The sequence below is a fragment of the Neolamprologus brichardi genome, chromosome 17 (genome assembly GCF_056152115.1).
Source record: "Neolamprologus brichardi isolate AB-2024 chromosome 17, ASM5615211v1, whole genome shotgun sequence".
Taxonomy (NCBI): Eukaryota; Metazoa; Chordata; class Actinopteri; order Cichliformes; family Cichlidae; genus Neolamprologus; species Neolamprologus brichardi.
Genome location: NC_142120.1, coordinates 33,986,605 through 34,010,718, shown reverse-complemented (window position 1 = coordinate 34,010,718; position 24,114 = coordinate 33,986,605). Strand labels below are relative to the sequence as shown.

At 41.9% G+C, this 24,114-nt stretch overlaps 2 protein-coding genes across 3 annotated transcripts in view; both read left to right on the top strand.

The window, feature by feature from the left end:
* arid2 (AT-rich interaction domain 2) overlaps positions 1-4,798 on the top strand; it is a 41,575-nt gene extending 36,777 nt beyond the window's left edge. The window contains exons 17-22 of the mRNA XM_006806466.3: positions 1,460-1,614; positions 1,697-1,835; positions 1,965-2,050; positions 2,167-2,290; positions 2,874-2,965; positions 3,063-4,798. Of these exons, the coding sequence (XP_006806529.2) occupies positions 1,460-1,614; positions 1,697-1,835; positions 1,965-2,050; positions 2,167-2,290; positions 2,874-2,965; positions 3,063-3,174 (708 nt within the window). The 3' untranslated portion in view covers positions 3,175-4,798. The remainder of the gene's footprint in view (positions 1-1,459; positions 1,615-1,696; positions 1,836-1,964; positions 2,051-2,166; positions 2,291-2,873; positions 2,966-3,062) is intronic.
* Positions 4,799-9,647: 4,849 nt separating this feature from the next.
* On the top strand, positions 9,648-23,677 carry scaf11 (SR-related CTD-associated factor 11). 2 transcript variants are annotated; one of them, XM_006806465.3, is made up of 15 exons: positions 9,648-9,823; positions 13,892-13,938; positions 14,063-14,208; positions 14,930-15,007; positions 15,373-15,452; positions 15,563-15,642; positions 15,730-15,767; positions 15,862-15,932; positions 16,814-16,939; positions 17,297-17,397; positions 18,068-20,386; positions 20,815-21,143; positions 21,285-21,458; positions 21,563-21,682; positions 22,852-23,677. In XM_006806465.3, exons 2-15 carry the CDS (start codon positions 13,920-13,922, stop codon positions 22,945-22,947), a joined length of 3,777 nt encoding a protein of 1,258 aa, XP_006806528.2. In that variant the 5' UTR covers positions 9,648-9,823; positions 13,892-13,919; the 3' UTR covers positions 22,948-23,677. The 2 variants fall into 2 exon arrangements, with proteins under 2 accessions (XP_006806528.2, XP_006806527.2); XM_006806464.3 differs by having other exon boundaries at positions 14,924-15,007.
* Positions 23,678-24,114: the final 437 nt, after the last annotated feature.

Sequence of the window (24,114 nt, the reverse complement as noted above, 5' to 3'; positions counted from 1 at the left end):
AAATCTCCTGCTCCAAAACATGGTACAGATGGGCAGAGAAAGTGACTGGAAGAACATTTGCTTTTTATTCTGCATTGCTTTCTTTCTTGCCAAATACATGATACCAAATGCCTCTGCTGGATGACAAATGAGCCTGAAATGCCTGAAATTATGTTTGTTCTTGATCTCTGTGACTGTGAAGTACTATAAGATGCTTCATTGACTGTCATGTAGAACATTGTAGGGCTGTGCGATGTGACCAAAATCTCATATCCCGATATAAGACATCTATTGTCCCGATAACGACATAAATTGATTGATTGATCATATTTTATTCATCCCAAGGGAAATTGGGTTGAGGCTGCCAGCCGTGCCAGCGCCATCTTTAACATTTTCTGTGAATCTCGGGCAGCTCGACTTGCGTGAAGTGTTTCCAGCTGGTCGTCCTTTATCTAGAGTCGAGTGTTTTTAACCGATGCATGAAACAATACATTTTTAGACATAAGTTGTAACGGCCGCCGTTTTCTATGTGAGTATTTGTTACACGGCGTGCTGTGGGGAAATGTTCTGTTCTAACGTTTGAGTCTAAGGTTTATTTTTTTAGCACCTGACGGCTGTTTTTTGCCGTAAATACTCTGCATACTCTTTCACGTGATTCAGTTTATTCTGAAAAGTCTCAACAGGATCTTGAGCTTTACGTGGAAAATAAACAAGCGGACACATGATGGTTTTACCGTCATTGTTGCTAACGACAACGCATAAAAACAGACGCTTGTCCGTGCGTAGTGTGGTTATATTAAATATAAGAGAAAGAGAACTTTAAGAAATTAATATAGCCACTACAGTGACCATCAAAACGATGAAAAAATATTGCTGTAAACAGTTAATTTTGCGACACCACGAAACAAATGATAGCGTAAAATTAAACGATAGACGTTTTTATATCGTCATCCGATATATATCGTTATATCGAACAGCCCTAGAACACTGTAAAAAGGTTCCCTCGTTATGTTCTTGCTAGTATATGCTGGTCAAAAGCTTAAGATTTTTTTTTTTTTTTTTTAAGTTGGCGCTGTAACTGTGTGTATACAATTTGAGTGCACATTACATTAGGATAAGAGTAATGTCTGACAGTAGTAGCAGCAGGTGGATACAGGTAACCCTGCTCGTTTAAGCTGCTGCTCAGTGTAAAGCTTCTCACAGTTTCATAGACCGGAAAACCCAATTCTGAAAGCGCTGAAATTTGGAGGTTAAGAAGGTGAGGCCAGTTAAGACCATGTGGCTCTCGCTGATACCCACCTCCCACAGCAAAGCGGCTGAGAGAACAACTCCTGCCATTAGCCGGCCGTGGTTACATCTCAGCCAACAATCGCGACGGCGCTCTTTGTTTCTTTCTCGCTGAAATGAGCTGCTGTCTGTGATGCTGCCCGCAGCGTTCTTCTAATGGAGCAGCTTTTCTGAAACCCTCTCTCTTCCACAGCCTGCTGTTATCCCATCCCCGCCCCCCACGTCCCAGCCTGCACCAGCGGGTAACCACAGCCCTCACCTCCCAGCACAGCAAGCCTCTGCAGTGCCGCCAGAGCAAAGCCGGAAAGCAGGGCAGAACTTTAAGTGTCTGTGGCAGTCCTGTAAACGGTACGGGCATTCACACTCTTGTTAACTTTCACTGAGCTTTTTTCTGGCTTCTCCTCATTCATTCCCAATTTCTCCTATTCAGGTGGTTTGAAACACCTTCCCAAGTGTTTTACCACGCAGCAACGCAACACGGGGGGAAAGATGTGTATGGAGGGCAGTGTCTGTGGGAAGGGTGTGAACCTTTTCCCCGGCAGAGACTGTCCTTCATCACACATCTGCAGGTAAATTTCCTTACTTTCTATTTCTTGCACTTTTTAGCTGTTACTTATTTGATAGTGGCTTTTTTTTTTTTTTTTTTTTTTTTTTTTTTTTATTAAATGAAATGAAGCTTCTGCTCCTTGTGTTCCCAGGATAAGCACTGTTCTCGAGAGGCTTTGCTAGCCGGACTCAAACTAGAGGAGCAGCAGGCGCAAAGTCCCAATCAGACTTCTTCCCAGTATGTACACCCGTCTCTGTTTATCATAATGTGTAAGACTAAAAGACAAATCATGTTCAACATAGAAGGAAATGTCATGCTGCTCGAAAAATATTAATGCCTGATGTGTTGTGAAGGACCCCGCCAGCGGCAGGCAGCACTCCGGCACCACGAGCACCAAAAGCAATCGTCAATCATCCGAGCGCAGCTCTCATGGCCCTACGCAGAGGCTCTCGAAACCTGGTCTTCAGGGACTTCACTGTGAGTAGAACAAGGCTGACGCATACCTTCATCTCTCCCTGCATATATGCACACGCACACACACACACACACTTTTGTTTGACTGAGGAGGGCTTAAGCTGCTCTGAAGCTTCCATCATCTCGCTGCTTATGATTGACTGGAAATCCGAGGCTAAAGGAATTTGGTAGTTTTCTATTCTGTGAGGGGTTGGAGAAGCTCAAGTTGACACTTGTTTTCTTTTAGTCATGATTGAGGTATTCCTTTAGTTTTAGTCGATTAAACGCCATAAGATTATAATAGACTAAATCTGAACTTATTCAGCAACTAAGATGAGAGTTCTTATTTGCTCTTCTCTTCCTGTTGATATTTTGTCATGTTTTCATGGGCCAGGTGTACTGATCCCGAGGGCAGACTTCTGATTGGATCACTTCCAAACTTGTCCCGCCTTTCTAGACAACTTACTAGTTCTGATTGGATCTCGTCCGTTCCGAAAATTTTGTATCTTATTTTTATTTGCTGGCAAAAGTGTCAGTATATTTGATTATAATTTATGTCCTAGTGTATAAGTACGTGACTCTATTTCTTAACCGTTTCCTCTCCTAGGATGAGAAAGAGGGACCAGTGACCAAACACATACGACTTACTGCTGCCTTAACGTTAAAGAACATCGCCAAGCACTCTGACTGTGGTCGCACGTGAGTAACCTGCTGCATTAAGTGAATTCAGCATAACCCCCCCCCCCCCCCCCCCAAAAAAAAAAATAAAACTGAAGGCTTTTCTTCTTTGTTTCAGGTTGTTAAAGAGGCATGAGACGCACCTCTCCGTACTCGCGCTAAGTAACATGGAGGTTTCCACCACGCTCGCCAAATGCCTTTACGAACTGACGCGCTCGCTCCAGGCTTGACGGCAAAAGGACAACCTCTACAACTCTCTGATCCCCCACCGACCCACCCGTCCCTCTCCTGTGACGAGAGGAGCAAGCCGCCGGTGAGCCGTAGCGGGTCCGCAGGGGGAGAGCAGAGGGTGGGAAGCGGAACAAAGAACCCTCCTTCTGCCACGTCTGCCGGCCCCCCCGCCCCAAACCACGCCCCTCCCCTCCTTGCTGAACCTGTGTTTCACAACCCCCGCCCTCCATCTCCACACATGCAAACACACACACACAAAGGGGTGAGGAAAAAAAAAACAAAAAAACTGCCATGGGGTCTTCCACCAGCTGTCCACCAGGGGGAGTTCATTAAGACTGCTTCACCGACGGGACTCCACCGACGAAACCCCAAACACGAGCACATTCTGTTCAAGTTTTATTTTTCTTATTTTATCGTAATTCTTTTTTTTTTCTCTTTGTCACGTGAGCTAATGTGTGGCGTGAGCGGCGGTTGACTGAAGATTACGGGTGGGCGGGGAGTCGAGCAAGGGGCAGGGCTACTGAAGGTGTCCCACTGGGTCGGGTGGAGGAGGACTCGGCTGGCAACTGGCGCAGAGAATTTTTTTATTTGTTTTTTTGTTTGTTTGTTTTTCTTTAGACACTTGGTAGCTTGGTTTTCTTACTTGAGTCAATATATTTTCACTTATTTATTATTGAAATAAATACCATTACAATTAATGAAAAAGAATCTTGTAAATATGTTGTGAATATATATAAAGAAGATCCTCTTTCATGCCGATGCAGCCACTGGAGATCTTGCTCTGTGGAGTAATAGAAGCATTACTTTGGCAGGATTGAATAAAGTAGTATGTTTTTGTTTTGTTTTTTGCTTTTTTTATGATCCCTGGTCACTTGTATCTAATGTGATTCTATACTCAGCAGTGGATGAATGTACTTAAAAACCTGTAAATAATTCTGCAAAGGTACTGATGCTGTAAAGCTTAGGGAGGGGGAAAACAGTTTTTTGTGGAACTGTGACATTTTTTGTATTATAATACCTTGTAGAACTCATTTTGCTGGCTGAAAGAGTATGGAATAATATATCTCATGTCATTTTGTAGAAGAAAAAAAATATTGAAGTTATTCTCCTCCCTTCCTCTTCCCTCGCACACCCTCCCCTCAACTCGCACACAGACACACACACACAGACACACAAACAAGTAACATATATCCACTGTAAGCGTTTTGTCATTGTACGGGCACAGTGCGCGTACCAAAATTTTTTTGTATTTGTAAATTGGTTTAAATACATGGAGTTTTTATACAGGTTTTCTCCTGTGTTCTTTGCTTTATGTGCAGGTATGATATTTTCTTCACTACTTTTTTCTATCTTAATATAGTGTGGAGTTTTATTGTACTATTTTTTCATTCTTAATACCATGCCACATTCCGGCTCACGTCCTCAGACTGTCCTCTCTACCGTGTGTTGTGTAACATTTATGACTGCCTGTCGTATTAGCATCTGACCGGGGCAACCCAACCATCCTCATTTCTGCGGTGTCAGTAGGATGTGTGACTATACATAGACCTAACAGTCTGTTAGAGATTGGCTTTATTTACTTTGGTGACTGTTTATAGTTTTTAAATAAAACACTGAACATTTTGTTTTGTTTTACTCTTGTTTCTTGCTTCATTTTCTCCCACTTTAGCACTGATTGCCACGGTTAGCACCACGTATACTTTCTGCGTTCGGTGTGTTACGGATGTGGTTTCAATTGAACAACAATTATTTAAATTTAATAAAATTATATATTTTTTTATAATACCATTTATTGAGATGGTTCTAGTACTGTGATTGAGCATGTGTAAAGACTGTTGGCGAGTCTACATTTAGTTACAAGTGAGCAAAGGATTAAATTGCTGAAAATTGTAGGTGAACATTTAAAATACTAAAACAATACTTAGTTGCTCAACAGTTTCTGGTTATACTGTTATATATAAGACAAGAATTAAAAATTAAGACATTAAGGTGCACTTAAAATCCTTTAATTTTCTCAAAAATCGACAGTGCACTACTGATTAATTATGGTTGTGCTTACTGACCAAGAAATCGATTTTTTTGTGGTACACGGCGCTCGAAAATCTGTCAAAATATGTTTTAGTACAACTTTGGTAAGCTACGAAGCTGCACCGCTTGATGTATTGTTGGAGCATTACGGCTACCGTAGTCGGGAGCCTCGTGGAGTGATACGTAAATGACACATGTTACAAGACATTTTCAAACTCAAGGCTATCAGTCACGTTTTGGTTCGGTTAATGCGGAAGTAATTTACACTAACTTTCTCCATAAGGTAGCTAAAATTAACTGACAGTGAATAAACTAAATATGAAATGCTTTTAATAAAGTGTGAAAATTATACTTAAGCGGCAGCCAAGAGTAGTGGATAACAATAAAGAGGGTAAATTGTTGAACCAGACTAGCAAAAGTCTAGAAGGTCGTTTCTAATATTTAAAATTCTGACACTTGGGTAGCTCTGCTGTTTTTGTTTTCTGTCAGGGTCACACAAAGCCTTTTTTTGTAAGACTCATGGATAAACGGTTCAAGTGGTTACCCATAACGGGTACTCCACATCTTTGATGGAGAACATTTCTCATGCTGCTTGCCCAAACAAATTTGTCTCCATCACAGCTTATTGAAAGAGACTACCAAGTTTTCTAAGTATATATTGTTAGCTTATGGGTATGAATAACTCCTGGATAAATAGTGGATAAACTGAATGCTAAAAGTTAGCAATGAATAGTTAAGAAATTGGGTAATCCTAAACATATATATTTTAACCAAACCTCACTGGGGAAAAAATATAATTGATAAATTAACAAAGTAATGTTCTTCTTAACATGTATTCAATTCATTTCTCAATCTGCACTTGAATCAATAAAGGCAAAATATAACCTGCACTGTTATTTGTTTTGTTAATTGAATTTATATCAACATGAGCTGTTTTGACATTCTTATTAGTTCCATGAGTCTACCTGTGCCTAATGTCAAGCACTAGATGCAAAAAGCCACACACACACACACACACGTCTATCAGGTCTCAGTTAGTGGGAAAGGCATGAGGTCAAACGAGTTGTCTGTAGATTTGGAAACAAGCTTATGCCAAGGAACAAACTGGAGATACAAAGGAATACAGAAAATACCCAAGAGCTCACTGGCCTCCATTATTCTGAAACGGATGAAGTCTGGAGCCTTCCAATTATCATTACATTTTTGCTGTCAAATACGAGTTTCCCCAGATCTGGCTGCCCAGCCAAACTGAGTGCTTGGGACAAAGAGCCTTTTTTTCAGACAGGTAACCCAGAACCTGAACGAACAGCATAGTCACTGAGTTCCTTTGTAGGCATGAGAGAACACCAGTGCAGTGTTTCACCAAAGTGACCTTTACAGTAATGTCCCAGTTGAAAGAATTTTTCACTAAAAGGCACGTGACAGGCTGCTAAGAGATAGCAAAAAAGCCCACGAACCAGCACGAAGAGTACAATCCTCCATTCTGATGAAACAAAGATTGAACTATCTGACCACAATTGCCAGTGGCATATAGGAAACAAACAACCAAACAACAGACACTGAGCAGGAAATAGCATCCTTATAGTTAGACACAGTGGTAGCAGGATCATGGTGATGATGGCTTCCTGCAGCTGTGGCAGGGAGACGTCAGGGGAGAGGAAAAGAGGAATCTTCAGGAAACTTCCACAGGCTTTGAGAAAAATGCTGAGTATGACCACTTCCCATCCAACCTGACTGAGCTTGAACACATCCATAAAAAAAAAATAGTTGTGAATGTTATTATATATGTAGAATAATGGAAGGAAAAGTATATCAATCGACTGAGTGGTAACTGCATACTGAAACAAGAAACAGAAAAGGCTGAAAAATTCACACAACCACAGATATTTTTCAAAGGAATGACTTCAAACAGATGCAATTCAAAGATGTAACCAGTGAGAGGCAGGAGAATAGCAATGAATGAATGAGTGGGGAAAAACATAAAAGAATCAAAGAGTGGAAGGATCCTGCTCCTGTTACTCCAAACCCATCTAAATGATCTACAATGAGGGACATGACAGTCTGTTAAAAACAGGTCTAAACAATTGGTAACACCGTGAACCTCAGACGACTCCTTCCCTGGGCCCGTCTCTCTGTTCAGAGAGATCTGAACAGATGCCAGTGCTTTTAATATTCAACCCTCTGTTTTCATGCTTGGTTGCTGGGACTTCAAACAGCACTCTTTTCTGATACAACCCAACAACCTCCATTTGCTGGCGAGCTCAACCTTTTGTTCCGTTTAACCACCGGACACTTTCTCTTGGCTCGATCCTTTTAACATAATTGAATAGTTAATGACTTTGCGCAGCGCTCCACTTCCCACAGCTCCCAAAACATCTTTTGTGCATAATGTGACACTGCAGAAAGCTTTCAGGATTCATCAAAAGTCACACTGTGTTGGGGCATTCAGCAGTAATCTGACACTTTGTGTTGGTTTTTGATTCTGCTCAGTGCCCAGCTGAGGCGCTAACCTGATTGCCGTCCTTATGATATTTGTGTAGGCAACAAGAAAAATGTTGGTTTTAGATTACATAAATGTAGGTTTAGTTTAGCAACAGGCAATGCAACTGTGCCACAAATCTTCTGGTTTGGATCTTTGGTAGGTTTCAGTAGTTCCTCTAGCAATTCAATTCAATTTTCTAAAAGTAATGCCAAGTCACAACAACAGCGATCTCAAGGTGTTTTATATTGTGAGGTAAAGACCCTAAAACAATACAGAGAAAACCTTTACAATCAGACAACATCCTGTGAGCAAGCACTTGGCAACAGTGGGAAAGAAACCTCCAAAAGAACCAGGATTTTGGGGGAAGAACTACTACCTACCTACTGCCACACCCCCAAAAACAAAATAAATAGAACAATATCAAGACTTCTTTATGAAGTTTATGTGTACGCTTAGTAAAGAAGATCTGTAGTCGCACATCTGTCTGCTTCCCAGGTGTTTGGTGGCTAATCTAAGCTTTACATCACTTCTAATTCCTCGTGCTGTTAGGCTCATTGTGACATCACTGGTCTAGTCCAATCGTCTTCAGGCCAGTCAGCCTGGTGTAATGGCGCAGAGGATATCTTCTTACTTACTTTCTTACTGACAATTGAGCACGGTATAGACACCACAGCCTATCTGAGTACTGTTGCTGACTATGACCGTAACTTTATGACAGTGTACCCATCTTCTGATGGCTTCTTCCAGCAGGATAACGCACCATATCACAAATCTCAAACTGATTTCTTGAACCTGGAAAGGTTCAAGAAATCAGTTTGAGATTCTGTTCTGGTTTCAGAATCTTTCCAGCATCTAGCTGAATCTATACCATGAAAAATTAAGTCAGTATTTAAAAACAGTAAAGTCTATTGTGTGTAAATCTACCTCTCCTGCCCTTGAAAAGCCACACTAGTGGATACATTTATCTACTTTGTACCTGTATGGGTAGAAATGAACTTTTAATACCCTTATTTATAATAGCCATGTGTGTGGGGATCGTGAAACAGAAATGCCAAACTGATTGAGCACACTAAAACTTTAAAATGGCAAATAGAACTCTTGTTGGTTTTTCTAGTCCAAAGACAAAATGACAGAAAACAAAATGACAGATGACACTGCAATTTATTTTCAGAAGTTTCAGTGGGTGGGCAGATGTTTCCTCGGAGTGTGCAGCCACACCCCAGCTCATCCTTAAACACACCTCTGCTCCCTGCTATAAAGTTTCAGTCGGTTAGAAAGTGCTGGCAGTGTTTTGACTGTTGTGGTCTTTGTTCCAAACAAATAATCTCATTTCAGTCAAGGTTGCGTGATTATAAGCACAGAATTTGTGGTTGATTAAAATTTCTGGCTTATACCTACATTTGTTTTTACTACTAGCATATGCTCTGCCTCAGGTAACATTAAGCGAGTAAGCAATGGTTTGTGTAGATGTGTGTTTTTCTAAAGTAGGCAGACAGAGAAATAGACTACTGTGTAAAAACAGACATCTGTACACTGCTATTATGTTGTTTTCATCAGACTGGACAGAGTCAGTATAAAATGTATCTTTGATAGGACCTGGGACTTTGGACTAACTCCACCACACACTAAACTTCAGCTCTCTGTTTACTGCATCATGACTTATCATGTGTGCTTGATTGTATGTAAGTTTCATATGTATTTATTCACGTTTTAAATTATAGTAAGAGTGTTATTATAATTGTCTACTGATTTATTTGGCTTAATCCTTTGGAGTTATTGGATTAATGATATAAATCGGCAATATAGGCGAAAGTCCCTATAACTTCAAAGAAAGCGTAAGTGAATACTGTAAAAAGTCTGCTTTCTCATCCACCTGTTGCTGCTTCTCTTTCCATGTAAATAAATGCCAGATAGAAGGTATTCGCTTTGTAATATTCGGCGGTTCCCATAGGGGGCGCCAACGGCACCAACTCGCAGCCCGACTGCAAGACATGTGGCTGGGACTTTCGGAAAGCTACACTCGCTCGTTAGTCCAAAACAATTCCCAGATTGTGTGACTGGTCAGCATTCCCTAGCAGGAGTTTGCACGCTAAAAAGCCGTTTACTAGGCGCAAACCAGCCGCAGCTGCGCTCAAACGGTGAGTAACGACACTTGACGTTAGCTAAGCGGAGCTAGCTGCTAGGAGGCTAAAAGCAACGTAAGCAGGTGCTGTTGTTCAAAGCCGCTAGTTAGCTCTCAGCTAAACTCGCTAGCTAACTTGTGACCTTCAGTACAATCATCGTGGCTGATATTAAACGGTAGTTAGCCTTATTTACTGCCGTGCTAACAGTCTGCTAGCTCCAAATGTAGCTGTGTTTTTAGCTAGCAGTAGCTCGCTAGCTAACCAACAACAACCGTGTTGTGGCCGTCGTGTTGGCACTGGTTGAACAAGTTGGAGCTAATTTTGTGTCTCCAGCAGCCAGGCCGTACTGGCAAAAACACGCAACAAGCTTTTCAAATACCCCACCTTTTACTGATGCAGTACTACTTTTAAACTAAGTTAGCATTTACATTTAAAAGACTGACTTTCAAGCTGCCTTCGGGCTTCGCAGTTAACCGGTGTTCCGAGTGGAAACACTTGAAATGGCCTGTGTTGACTTCGTTTGTTTGAATTGTTCAATAATGCGGCTGTGTTCTAAGTCCGTTGCAGGGGCTTCAGCTAAACAAATTATAAGTGTTCATATTTGGAGGATAGGAATTTCCAGACTGATTCTGGGTCAGTTATGGGAGACTCTCAGAAGTGTGGTGGCCTGGCGGAGTTGGGTTTGTTCACAGTGACTCAGGCTGTTAGTTACACTCAAGTGTGCGTTCAGGACATTGAAGCCTGAAGGCTACAAACATTCCTTCAACTGATAGACGCTATAACATGGACTTGGTCAAAAATCTTGTCTGTACCTGTTTGTATTGGTTTTAGGCAACTGTTACCCAACCAAGCCTGCAGGAATAAATCAAATCTAAACCATTTCACTTTCACTTCTTGGCCTGAGTGAAACACAATCTATAGTAGTAGGTTTGTAATAGTAAAGTAGTGAAAAATTCCCTCATCAGTTCCAAAAATACATCTACCACGCCAAGATATCAGCCCAAATGAGCACAACACAGATGAATATTATGGAGTAATTTAAAAAAGGGGGGGATTCCTTGTTGCTTTAATTGTGTCTGTGGGGCCTTTAATGAACCTTTCACTCTCTCTCCCCTGTTGTGGCAAAAAAGTGATTTCCGGTATTGCCCCCCCCCCCCCCCCCCAAAAAAAAAAAAGAAAAAAGATTGATTGTATTCAGACAGTTGTCACTGACTTGTTGTCCTATAATTTGTGAAACCTGTCAAACCCTATGTCATGAATGATACCAAGTCATTTTGAGCCACAAACAACATTCCTGTCACAAGGTAGAAGCTGCAGTTAGTTTTTTTGAAAGTGGGTTTTATACATCCTTCATTCACCTAAACAGTCTTATTTACATTAAAAAAATTATTTTATGAGAGTGATCTGACCAAGAGGGCAGCAGAAATTGCAACAAATATAACATAATAGTTGTATAAACATATTTTAAGTGATATATTATCCCTCCATGAACCCTGATGACTACAGTCTTTTTTTTACCAATATAAGAAAAGACATTACACATAAAAACAGAAATCAGTTTTTGGCGCAAGGCCTTTCTCACTAGAATGCTAACAATAAACCTACGAGAAATACAAAACTGTACCATGTCACAACTGATAAAACACATTTAGCTTTTGACAGTCCAACCGATATGTTGTTAGTGCAAGATAACTTCATAATCTGTAGCCAAGTCGGGAGCAGCCGAGAAACAGGGTCACTACTGTTTATTGATGGTGTGACTGCTGATAGAAGTGGCAGGAGGAGTTGGGAGTGTACAGAGCTGTACGCTCTGCTCAGATTGCGTCAAATGCTGTAAAACCGATGAGACAGTGCTTCACAGTGCAAATGGATAATGACCCAAAGCATACTGCAAAAGCAACCCAAGAGTTTGTCAAGACAAAGAAATGGGATATTCTTCAGTTTCATTTAATCACCTTAACGCAACAGTTACTGATGACAAAACTGAAGGCAGAGAGACCCACAAACACACAGCAGCTGAAGGTGGCTACAGTAAAAGCCTGACAGAGTATATGGAAAGTATTAGGACTATGTATAAAAATGGTTGTAATTCCTGAACAGTTAATCCAGTACTTCTGCTAAACCCCTTGAACTCAAGCTGAAAGTCAGCACTTCAGTCACGTCTTGATTGTATTGTTAAGACTTTAGCAACTTTACTTCTCCTACTTTACTGCTTCCAATCCAATCCAGTACTCTAACTGTACTCTTAAAAACTACTTGTGCTATTATTTGAGAGAATCAACTCTCTCAAACTCAAAGTTTTAATCAATAAGACAGTCAAACAAGTTTTGATTGTCTCAGTAAAATAAAAACAACTCAAAATTTCACAGAAAGTGTCACCATTCACTCAGTCTCTACAGTTATTAGTGGGATGCACTTAACTTCCACGCCTTATAAATACACCTTGGCTTTGGGATCTGCTCATACAAAGTACGGATCCCTCCGCGTTTTCTTCACTGAGGAATAGACGGTGAATCATTCTTTAATCTGCAAGGCAACATCTGCCTCCGCAGGCATGTTTCATTCTGGACTGCTTTATGTTTTTCTTCTTAGCATTAAGATTCCTTATTCCCTTATGCTGTTTTTTATGGTCATGCTTGATTCTCCTTTTTCTGCCGTCTGTTTTGATTAAATATTAAAGGTACAACCCTTAAATGGTTCCAGTATTTTTTGTCAGATAGGAGTTTCTCTGGCCAGGCTGCATTTATTCGTGTTTTAGTATCTATTGATTGCTGATTTAGCGATTTAGCGATTTAGCACACCTGCTCATGCACGAAGAGTTGAGCTGATACATGAGAAGCAATGACGATGTTAACTGAATTGAATCCAGCTAAGTCAAAGCATTGTGTTAAGTGGTAAACCTGTGATAATATGATGAGAGAGTGAGAGGGAAAGAGCCATTGACCGAGCTTTTCAGTCATGTTAACTCTCTTGAACACAGTGTTCATTCACAAATTTGCTGTGAAGACACAAAGAAATGTTTTTGTTGTGTGATAACATGCAAACTCTGCATGCAAACATTTGGAGGCACCGTTCTCAGACACGGATCGATGCAGAGCCGTGAAAGATGCCAACCTCAAATGAGCCCCTGAAAATCGCGGTTGTTGTTGGTTCTTGTCAGTCTCATTATAAAGCGCGTTGCTTTGTGTGCGGGTCTGGAACGCTTGTAGTCCTTGTTTTTTGTTTTTTGTTTCGTCCCTCCTCTGTAAAATAGGACAGTGTTAAAGCATTCTCTGTCTCTCTCAGTCCTGGAACCAGCTAATGGGCCCTAAAAATATATACAGAACTTTGCAAAAATATGATGGCAGTGTAAATCACACAAGCTCAGGTTGAAACTTGTCATAAAGATTTCTACTTTAGTGTTGCTTATTCTGCAGAATATGTGTTGTGTGAAAGTGGCAGTTTGATGAGTCACCATGGGTAGACTTGCTGTATTTCCACTAAGCTGATGTTGCATTGACAGATTTTGTTTTTGTGTAAGACTGAATAAATGTGGATTTAAAAGTGAATGTACCTCTTCCAGAAAGGACAGTATCCTTTAATTGTATTGCGCAAAGTCATGTGCAGGATGTTGATCCAGCATAATGTAATCATCCTAAAACCTAAATATACCTGCATGTCTCTATTCTGCAGCATGAACCAGGTTTGATGTGCACAGTTGATTCCCAGAGAAAACTGAGCTTGGACATCATTGCTTATTTCTAAAATAAGAAAGAGGTTTAACTCAATCTTGTCTTATATTGTTTAGAGCCAGGTGGGAGTTTTTCTCTGCAGTTCATTTGTATTTTTTACTATTTATTTGTCAAAATTCAAGGGAACTGCTAGTAGGAAGTGTCTGACAGGTTTGTTCAGAGGATTTGATAAAAATGCAAATCTTTAACAAAGACGCTTCATAGTTAACTGATAATTAAGGCTGTTTATTTACCATTAACCTTCTGAGGGGTACATTCATTATCTTGCAGTATCTAACCTGATGATGTCATAAGCTGTGCCCCTTTCTTTCCTATCAGCAAATCTTCATTTGTCACCTTCCCTCTGTTGTAGTGGGGATCACGACAGCCAGGGGCCGGAGATGATTGGAGCTGGAAGCGGTGAGAAATTTCAACCTTCGTTTAGCTGCATGTTGCATAAACATAGCAGACTCTATTTTTTTAAGACTGATTGGTGTAAGTAAATATTTTTCATACTTGTGTGTCTCCTCTGCGGCGTATACAGGCGGCCAGGGCCCGCCTGATGGGGCAGACGGCGAGGAGGCGGAGAGGTGTCCTATCTGCCTGGGCGTCCTGGCTGGAGGCGAACTCGCCATGCCTGATAGCTGCTGCCATGTCTTCTGCCTCAGATGCCTCCTCACGTGGGCAGAGGTGACACTCAGTGCCACTACTATATTATCGTTATCTAAGTGGAAGTGATTTTGTAGTGAACAATTATATGTCTGTGAATTAATCACTATATTCTGTCTTAGATCCAGAATGATATTTTAATGAGTATTAGTGCATTGACAACAAAGGTGACTTGGGATGTGAGAAAGCAAACAATGCCATCAAAGCCCGGTTTGATGTGCTAAAACTAGCTTTCTGTTTGTTAATGTTGGCTAACGTTACCTGCTAGCTAAGACACATATCAGTGTAACAGCTAGCAAGCTAACCGTAGTTTACTTCCTCACTAAAGTTGTTGCAGGCAAAATGTTACCTGAAGCTCCTTATAACAAGTTTTTGTTGTGCTGGGTGTTTGTTGACATTAGTGATTAGTGGATTTTTGAGCTACATTTAGCTAGTGTTGCTCACCTTTGACACTGGGCCCCGGTCCACATGCTGTTGGAGGAAACCAGGGAAGTTGGGGAAGGTCTGATGATTTTAGTTATGTTTATTCTCTTTAAACTTGGCAGTAAAAAGCCTTGAGTACAGAAGGAAAAGTTCAAAGGTGTTAGCAATGATATTCTTGTGCCAGTACTTATGCCAAAAATAGCATTTAGTGATTTCCCTCATGTCGGACTGGAAAAGCCCGTAAGCCTTTAAGCATGCATGCCTTTCATTCGTATTAGTGTACTAATGATGTTTTGTTTGCTTTAATTTGAAGCTGCAGATGGCTCCTTCCTGCCCCGTGGATAGAAGACCTTTCAGTCATGTTTACAGATGGGACAGGATTCTCGGCTGTGTGCAGGTCAATGTGCTGTTTTCTCTGTTTACTGCTGTTGTTTTAAGCTTTGTTGAAATTTCCTGTGCTGTAAAGCTGAGACACCCGCTGCCTCCTGTTAACTAGAAATACGGAGCATTATTTTCCCGTGATGTCAGTTTATTTGAAGTGTATTTAAGAAGAATTTTAACAGCTGAAAAAAAAAATTTGGTTGAAGTGGTTTTGAGGTAGCCTGAGATTGACCTAGAAGGTAAAGCCAGCAGTCAAAATTAGTTTTGTTTCCAAGTCACATGTAGGCCAGCTGTCAAGCCACCACACAGCCTCACATGACTTTTGTCTTTATATGTACTTAAAAAATAAATAAATAAATAAACATACTTCTATCCTCAAAGGTCCCTGTGAGGAAGCGACTGTCTCAAAGTGATGCTGAGAACTGCTGCTGTAGAAACCCTGAACAAAAAGTTTGTCTCAAGTGAGTGTTAGACTGTTTCTTTCTTAACATTACCGGGTCGCCTCTTAGGCCGGCCCTTGCCATTTGACTGTGAGTGCAACCAAGAACTGATAAAATGGTTATCTTTTCAGAAGCAAGCCCACAAGAAGGTTGAGACGGCAAAAGGTGGAGAGGACGGCAGGCGCTAAAACAAAAGGACTTGTGAGGAAATGTATGCTAGAGCGCTTCTGCCCCAGAAATGTGGCTAGCCTTTTCACGCATTGTGTCAGCAATCTCACGTCTTTAAATGTGTTTATAGGTAACGATGAGGATCCCTCCTCACTAAGCAGAAAAAAGGTAACTGCTTTGTTTTTTTTTTTTATCTGTCCCACTCGCATGTTTCACTCTTAGGTTTGATGTCACTATTGATTCTTTGCATTTCTCTCTTCAGGTGAGAGGAACAGACTGCTGTACGTGGTCACCTCCTCCCTGTGTTTCATTAGTTACGTCAGCACAGGACGTGTAAGTGACACTGATTTAATGAAATAATATGTTAGTAGTTTTTTTTTTTTTATAGTTTGTACTCTTTGTTAGGATTTTTTTTAAATGGTGCTTACAGCGATCATGTTTAAAGTGCACTCAGACGATCAGTTGGAGAAGTCAAAAAATTGGGTTGAATTCTAAACATAGTAGGTGGATCTTTAAAAAGTTTTATGGTATTAAACACATTAGAGCAACTGAAGGTGGAAACATCAGGGAAACTAAGATGAATAAACATTGATTTTGTAATGTGCTGACCTTCAGTTCACTCAAATTTGACTTCAGGCAGACATGCCAGAAAAAGTTGGTGTTTGGATATGGAAAGGTGCAAGTTTAATGACACTCCTGAAGAAAACCACAACTCGTGGTCGTTAAAACGGGTGCCTGAAAGCGTTTCTGAAACTCCCCACACTGTGTGTGGAAGATGTTTCGGTTTGGATATCGTTTGGAGCGCCAGTGATTTTTTTTTTTTTCTTTTCACACTGATAAACAAGTTGGAAAAATGTTGTTAAATTTAACCACATACTTTAGCTTCTTGCTTTTATTTTTGAACTATCATCAGTGCATTACATGAAAATTAGACAGATGTTTTTACGTTTTACTTTTTATAGATATAAAGTCTGCTTCTTCTAAGAATAGGTAACATCAAATAATTGACAGATTACAGTTTAGACCCAACTTTAACTGTAGAAACCAAATCTCATGTTCAGAAGCAGGACGGCAGGTCAGATGGGTAAATCTGCTTCTGAACATGAGATATTTTGGGTACCTGTGAACAATTTATTTTGGACTATAACTTTACATTTCAAATGCTGTGTAGAAAGCACTTTTGTAACTCTTACCCTGCTTTCACTGTCCTTCAGTGCAGATCCTGAGTGGCTGGCAGAAGATATACCATATGACACTGGACTCAAGCAGTGCAAGCCCCAGGTGCAGCACTGTCCCTGGCTCTCTCCTGCTGCTCCCATCCCTGCTAATGGCACCTCAAGGTAATAAAATTCCCACTGCTGTGACCATTTTCACAAACTGACAACATCTTTTATTAGATCCTATCCACAGCCTCAGTTTGACACTCGTGGTTTAGTCTGTCAGTCAGGACTATAGAACAGCGCACACAAGTAATTGTCCTGAGTATAAAACACAGGAGCTTTAAAACTGCACACTGAAATGTTTCATTTGGTAAATTCTTGAAAGGTTTGTTTTGGTAACATTGATTGGGGTCCATTCAAACAGGACATTAGAATGAGTTCTTCTTTGGGTTTTTGGGACTTTAAAATTGTGCAAAAGTAGGAATGAAGAACGCACTGAGATAAAATCTGACCTCTAGCTGTTTGTTGGTTTTACAGGCAGAGTTTCCATGGAACCAGTTGGAATCACAACACGTTTCCATTTGGATTTGGCTCATTTCCATTTACCTCCAGCTCACCCTTCACCCCGAGCAACTTTGGTGAGACACATCCGACACAGTTGACGTTTTTCCTATGATCATGGTGAACATGTCTCGTTTAGTTAGACTAATACTTTGATAGCGTTCCATTCGTACACATGATACAGAGCTTTATTCTTTTCTGTTAACTGTTTATGCAAATACTGCCTACACTGTCACACAGTGATGGCAATATGGATTTCAGTTTTTTTGAACCACTGACTTTAGTGGATAACCTGCTCTGCCCCCACATTTAATGTTTGCTAAAAAGTTCAAACACTTTGTGTTAAAAGGGAGTTTTTCACTGTTGCCAACTTCTTTCTCATTTTGATATTTTAATTTATTGATTAGCATCCAAATATCTCAGTGAATACAGAATAAAGATTACCACAAAGCAAGAAAGCACTAAAGGTATTGGCTGAAGCATATGCTTATTACGCCAACCAGACAATCCTCATAGGGGATTGTCTGTTTGTTGGGGTTTTCTGTTTAATGTTGTACGGTCTCTAGGTGACTGTAGTGACTGTGTGGATGGGTGAAATGTAGAAGAACCTTTAAAGTCTTGAACTAGATATCAATAAGAAGTAAAATCAAATGACTGTATTCAAACGGCAGCTGCTGTTTATAGGAAACACTGGACCAAAATAATAGTGAATCACAGGCTTCTATAACCAGTCTCTCTCCCGTGTAGTGTTTCAGGGTGTTGTCTGCGCCATCACGTGTCCCAAAGGAGGAGAGAAGAGAGGTGGCCGAGCTTCAACCTCCAAAGCCCCCACCAAAGAGACAGAGTCTCTACCGTCGAGACGATCAGGACGCAACAGCAGCAAAACTCAAGAAGAGACTCCTGCATCTGACCCTTCAACACCTCCACAGTCCAGTTTGTCAGACTCCGACTCATCTGCTAGCCAGTCCACAAGGCCTGGCAAGGCTTCTCAGGTGCCGGCCAAGAGGAAAGGGAAACGAGTGACAAACCGAAAGGCTAGCGGCAAACGGAAAGCTACAACGAGAAAAAAAAGCCCTCCGGAAGTTGTTAACAGTCCAGCAGCTAGCGAGGAGGAAGCACAGGAGGACGCAGTGGAAGAGGCATGTGAGGAAGCGCAGGAGGAAGCACAGGTAGAGGCACAGGAAGCCTCACAGGAGGAGGAAAATGACGTGAGTCAAAACAGGGAGGAGGAGGAGGAGGAAGAAGAGGACGATAAAACTGAACAGGAGCAGGATGGAAGTCACTCAGAACAGCAGCAGTCTGACGCTGAAGATGGTCTCAATGAGGAACAGGATGGTTTCAATTCCTCTGATGAGCAGCGAGCCGGAGGAGTTATGAATGATGTGGGACAGGAGAGTGAGGAAGCTCAGGAACAAAGTGATGAACACGAGCAAGAAGAGAAACCAGACGAAGGTGAGAGTGACGTCTCATGTCCATCAGGATCAGCTGTTAGCAGCCCTGGTTTGTGCTCTGAAGGAGTCGAGAGCAAAAAAGAGAAGGAAGAGCAGGCCAGTCCAGTTTCCTCTGGAGAAAAACATCCAGAGGAAAGGACTTCGCCATCCCCATCCCACTCCTCCACCCAGAATGCTGTGGAAGATGCAGTGTCTCCACAGTGTGACGAGCAGGTGGAGCAGGATGATGAAATGGACATTTGTGCAGAGTCAGAAGATGCCAACAATGAAGAATCTCCAAAGAAAGTGGAGGCTGAATCATGTGGGAGTTTAGCACAACCTGGTTCTCCCTCTGCTCGAGAGGAAAATGTAGCTGACCAAGAAGCGAAAGCTTCAGAGGTCATTGAGGCAGAAATGCTGGCATCAATAGAGCATTCAGGAGTCGACAACTCTGTGGAAGGATCCAAGGATGACACAAGTGTTGTCCCCATGGACTGCAGTTCACCCACGAGCGGGCATGGGAACAGCCCCGTTTTGGAACCTCCGAGTGAGACTGCTTCCCCTGCTCCTGTAGATCCACCTCCTACAACTTCTGAAAGCCACGTCACCAAAGATGAAGGCGCCAAGGACAAAAGGGAGAGAGACAGGAGCCAAGAGAGGAAGAATGGCAAGCAGCGGAGATCTCGCTTCCACTCTCCAACTTCCACGTGGTCACCTAAGAGGGACTCAAAGAGAGAAACATGCAGGCGTTCACGTTCACGGTCTAGAGAACGTGACAGCAGCCCTTCCCCGAGGCGCTCTTCACGGGCTCGCAGCAGAGAAAGAGACAGGGACCGGGATGGAGACAGAGACTATTCTAGGAGAGATCGTAGTCGGGACAGAAGGAGGCGACGGTCCCGCTCAAGATCCCGGTCAAGGTCCCGGTCTAGATCTCGATCTAGAACAAGATCACACAGACGAGGGCCCAGCCCTGAATGGTCGACATCTAGAGAGCAGTCTCCTCAGAGGAAGGAGCGTAGAAGCTGGAGATCTGGAGCCGGTGGTGGGTCTGGCAGTGAAGGACGGAGGTATCATGGCAGCGCTGGCCACTTTGAAAATGGTGTTCCTGCAGAAAGTTCTCCTGATCGCCAGAGCTCAGACAATCCCGATTGGGTTACAGAAAAGATTCGAGGAGATGCTGATGGAAGGAACCGGGACTTCGGGTACAGCAGCAGCTCACGCTGGGAAGACCATCGTGGAAGTGGTGGGAACAGAGGAGAACAACGAAGTCGAGGGGGCCCTGGAGGGTTTGAACGTGGCCGGGGCGGAGGACGTGGTGGTGGCAACCGCAACTTTTACAACCAACAGGAAGAAATGTCTGACAGCCGCTGGCAGTCAAGGAATAACTTCTCAGGTACAGGCAACAATTCAGGGAACGACGCATACAGCCGCTTCAATGAAAACCGAGGCGGCGGGCGCAGGAAAGAGCCTGAGCCAGGCGAGTCTATGGTTGACCGCTCAGGCTGGTCCTCTGCATCCAGCTGGGCTGTCAGGAGGACACTGCCTGCAGATGTTCAAGATTATTACTCAAAAAGGGAGAGAGGCCCGGGCACCTGGAGCCGGCAGGAGGAAGAGCAGCAGCCACCAGCTGCAGCAGGTGAGACCTTTTTATTTTGTCGATACACCTCCAAAAAATCAGGCATCACTGTGTTGTCTGCATGCTATACATTATGGTGGTAAGTGTTGAATATTCTCTTTGAGCCAACGAGAAGAAGATAATTTTAGTTCATGTGTGAGGAGAGAACAACTGGAAATTACCCCCAGGTATCTGCACTCTATTCGATTTAGAGGAAACTGTGATTTCTTTGAAGTTAATTTATTCCTTTGAAAGTCTCACAGCATCTATTTTTGATATAAGGCGGCTTTTTTCATTCTGCCTTCTGCGAATCCTGTCCTGCACTTTTTTTTTTTTTATATATATAAACCTACCTGAATAAGCACAGACAGTTTATTTAGCCTCTCACACATGATGATTCACTGTCCCCTCACATTTTTTCATTATTATTTGTGGTCCTTGTTCTCCAGATCCTCCAAAAAGCGAGCCTCCTCTCCAGGCAGTCCCCGGTAATGCTCCGGTGCCTCTGATGAACGTGATTCCACCTCATCCTCCGCAGCTTAATGTTATTCATCACTACCCCATGCAGGCCCCACGAGGAGCCCTGCCGGTCAGCTTGCAGCCTGCAGCACCCTATGCCATGCCTCCTCAGGTCCCCATGCATCTCCACCCTGCTGTGCCGCTGCTGCAGGTGCCCGCTGTGGGTGCTCAGGGCCTCCCACCTCCTCCTCCACCACCTCCACCAATGCAGCAAGGCAGCCAGACGGCAGCGGTTCAGCCAGACGGCCACGCTGCACAGGTATGGTAGTCTTGGGCAGGATTAGTTTCCAATTCCTGAATGTCTAATGTTTTTATTTATTTATTTTATAAATGGGCACAATAACTGTCTCCAAGCAGTTCTTCCCATAATTCTCTCTGTGATTTTTCCATTTTGCATTAGCTGGCCAATACCAAGGTGAGTTTTGTGAAACCAGCCCTGCTTCCAACCCCAACCAAAGCTGGGGTTGTAGCAGTGACACAAGGCCAGCCGGCACCAAGCCAGGCACTGCCATCCTCTACAACGCAGCCCGGCCAGCATAACAAGGCCCAGGCTGACAGCTCCAAAAAAGAAAAGGTAACTGATCTGTCACTCCATCAAAGGTCATTCAGTAAAGTTTTTTTCTTCTCTGCCCGTTTCTGTTGTCTTTTGGATAATCCAAGTTCCTCTTACTGTTGCAGAAACAACAGATCCAAGAGAAAGCTATAAATGAAGTGAAGACAGCCATCAAACCATTTTACCAAAAGAAGGAGATTACAAAGGAGGAGTACAAGGAGATTGTGCGCAAGGCAGTAGAGAAGGTAAACCCACAGATTTCTTTTTAATGCAATCAGAGCCCAATACACGGCCTTTAAATTATATTGAATACAGATACCTAGCTGTGTGGTAACCAGGTGTAATGTTCACACAAACTCTGAGAGCAGCTAACTTATTATTATTATTGTTATCATTATTGAGTGTATTTGCCAACAGTTGCTGCTAACATTAGATATTTTTGGTTTTGTGAAGGCCAAAGTTTTTAGGAATAATTTTAGATTCACATCTTAAATTTGACAAGCATGTAAAGAAGATTTCTAAGACGGTCAAGGCTAATCTGAATTGTTTTAAGTTAATTCGGCACTATATACCCACTTCAGCAGCGCAGTTATTTATGCATTCTATGATATTTTTGCATTTTTCATACTGTATGACAGTTTGGACCCAAGCAGCACCATCTACAATTCAGCCTGTGGTATCCTTATATAATCAAACCTTAAAAATAATGGATAAAAAAATCTGTTCGGTGGCATCATTGTCACATTTTACAGAAATATAACTTACTTAGTTTTAAGAGTTTTAATCATTGGTGTTATCTTAAATTAGTTTTTAAATGTATAAATAGGATGGCCCCAGAGTGTCTCAATAGATACATTCAGAGACAAGACAGTAATTGTGTTACTAGGAGTAAGGTGAACGGCAACAGCAAGATATTATATTGCAGATCTACATTCGGTCAGTCAGCTTTTTCTATAAAGGCTTGCCATCTGTGGAACACACTTCCAACCGATATCAAACTGATTACAGACATCAGATCCTTTACATTGAAGGTTAAAGTGTGGTTAAAGGGAAACCAAAGTTGTAGTCATTTTATCTGATGATTTTAATTTTATTTTAAATTATTGTCTATCAATTGTAATTGTATTTATGATGTAATTTGGTTTTATGAAAATGTATGTTTTATTGTAATATGTATTTATTTAGATTGTAAGCCCAACAAGGGACAATTGTTGAAAATTAGCAGTAGCTATAAACCTATGTGCGTTACATCAGTCTCATGTCTTGCACTTGAACTATGTTTAACTGCACTGTCCCTTTTAAATAAATAAATTCAAATAAAAGTTGCTGCTTTTTAAAACAACCACATACAGACTGTTACATTTAGGGATCAGTATTTCCTGACTTTATGTGTTTGGCTTTTCTTCCACTTCAGGTGTGTCACAGCAAGAGTGGGGAGGTGAACTCTGGTAAGGTGGCCAACCTGGTGAAGGCCTACGTGGACAAATACAAGCATGCCCGCAAGAAATGAAACGTCGCCCTGCTGCTGAGGTGGCAAAAGCCCTCAAAGACCCATTGAGCTGCTCAAGTGCAATTTCTTCTCCTTGGAATTTGGCCTCCGAGCTGAAAGATGATGGAGAGCCAGCTTTTTTTCCCCTTTTCTTTTCTTTTTTTGATATCTCTACCTTTTATTGAATGAAGATTTTTTTCTATAGATTTTCATATTTTGTCAGAAAAGAACAACCCAATCAGAAATTGTAATGCAAGAGCCCTTTATTTTGCATAGATCATGTGACTTGGGAACTACTGTAAAGAGCGCAGGCTAGTGTGGGGAGAGGGGGTGGGTGGGGTGGATGATGTTAAAGATGCACCACTCAGTGAAAGACATTTCCAGGGTGCCGGCTGGTACAATGAATTTCTCTGTTAGGGCATCCTGATCGCTTCTGAACTGAATATTGTCAGTGTCCTTTTTTAAATGTTAAATAATATTTCAGATGAGATCCTAGTTTATTGCCTTTATCAATCTGTGTGGCCCAGTGATGGGCTGGAATCTAATGAACGTGATTGTAATCAGGGCCCTGATTGGACCCAAACTGGGTTAACCAATCAGCAGTGAGTGTATAATGTGAGCTGTAGCTCCTGGGTGGGAGGGGGTAGTTTAGAAACTCCACCCCCTTGCTTGAATGTGTAATAAGTGTCTGAGTATACATGAACTGTGGAAGCTATCCAGAGAGTAGTTGAATAAATTAGCTGCCTCCTAACGTGCGTCTGTGTGTTTGTCACAGGAGTTGCATGAAAGACTTCCTGTTAGAGCGCCGGGTCACTGTAAGATTTAATTGCAGGCTACAAGGTGTGACATGAATCTAATAAACAATATCAAGGTAGATATATGTAGAGTGACCAACAGCGTTGGTGCGTTCATGGTTGTTGGAGAACAGCGTAACATGAAGAGAAATGCTCTTTTTCTTAGGTTTCTTTTACGGTACTGTGCAAAAGTCTAGAGCCAACAATGTATTGAAACGTGTAGACATACATGGATACATACTGGGTCTAAACAAAAAAGCTGACTGTGAGTCTGACAGTTCCAGTGTCTTTTTCTGTCTTTGCTTTTACTGTATTAGCAGTGTGTTTGGGATCATCATCATGATGGAACAGGAACATCACCAACACCACTGGCTGACAAGCACCCCAAAACCAA

Excerpts from the sequence above, each read along its gene's own strand:
- scaf11 (XM_006806464.3), top strand. Across the intron at positions 15,008-15,372 it reads GGATTCTCGGCTGTGTGCAG|GTCCCTGTGAGGAAGCGACT; the intron begins GTCAATGTGCTG and ends CTATCCTCAAAG. Across the intron at positions 16,940-17,296 it reads CCTGCTAATGGCACCTCAAG|GCAGAGTTTCCATGGAACCA; the intron begins GTAATAAAATTC and ends TTGGTTTTACAG.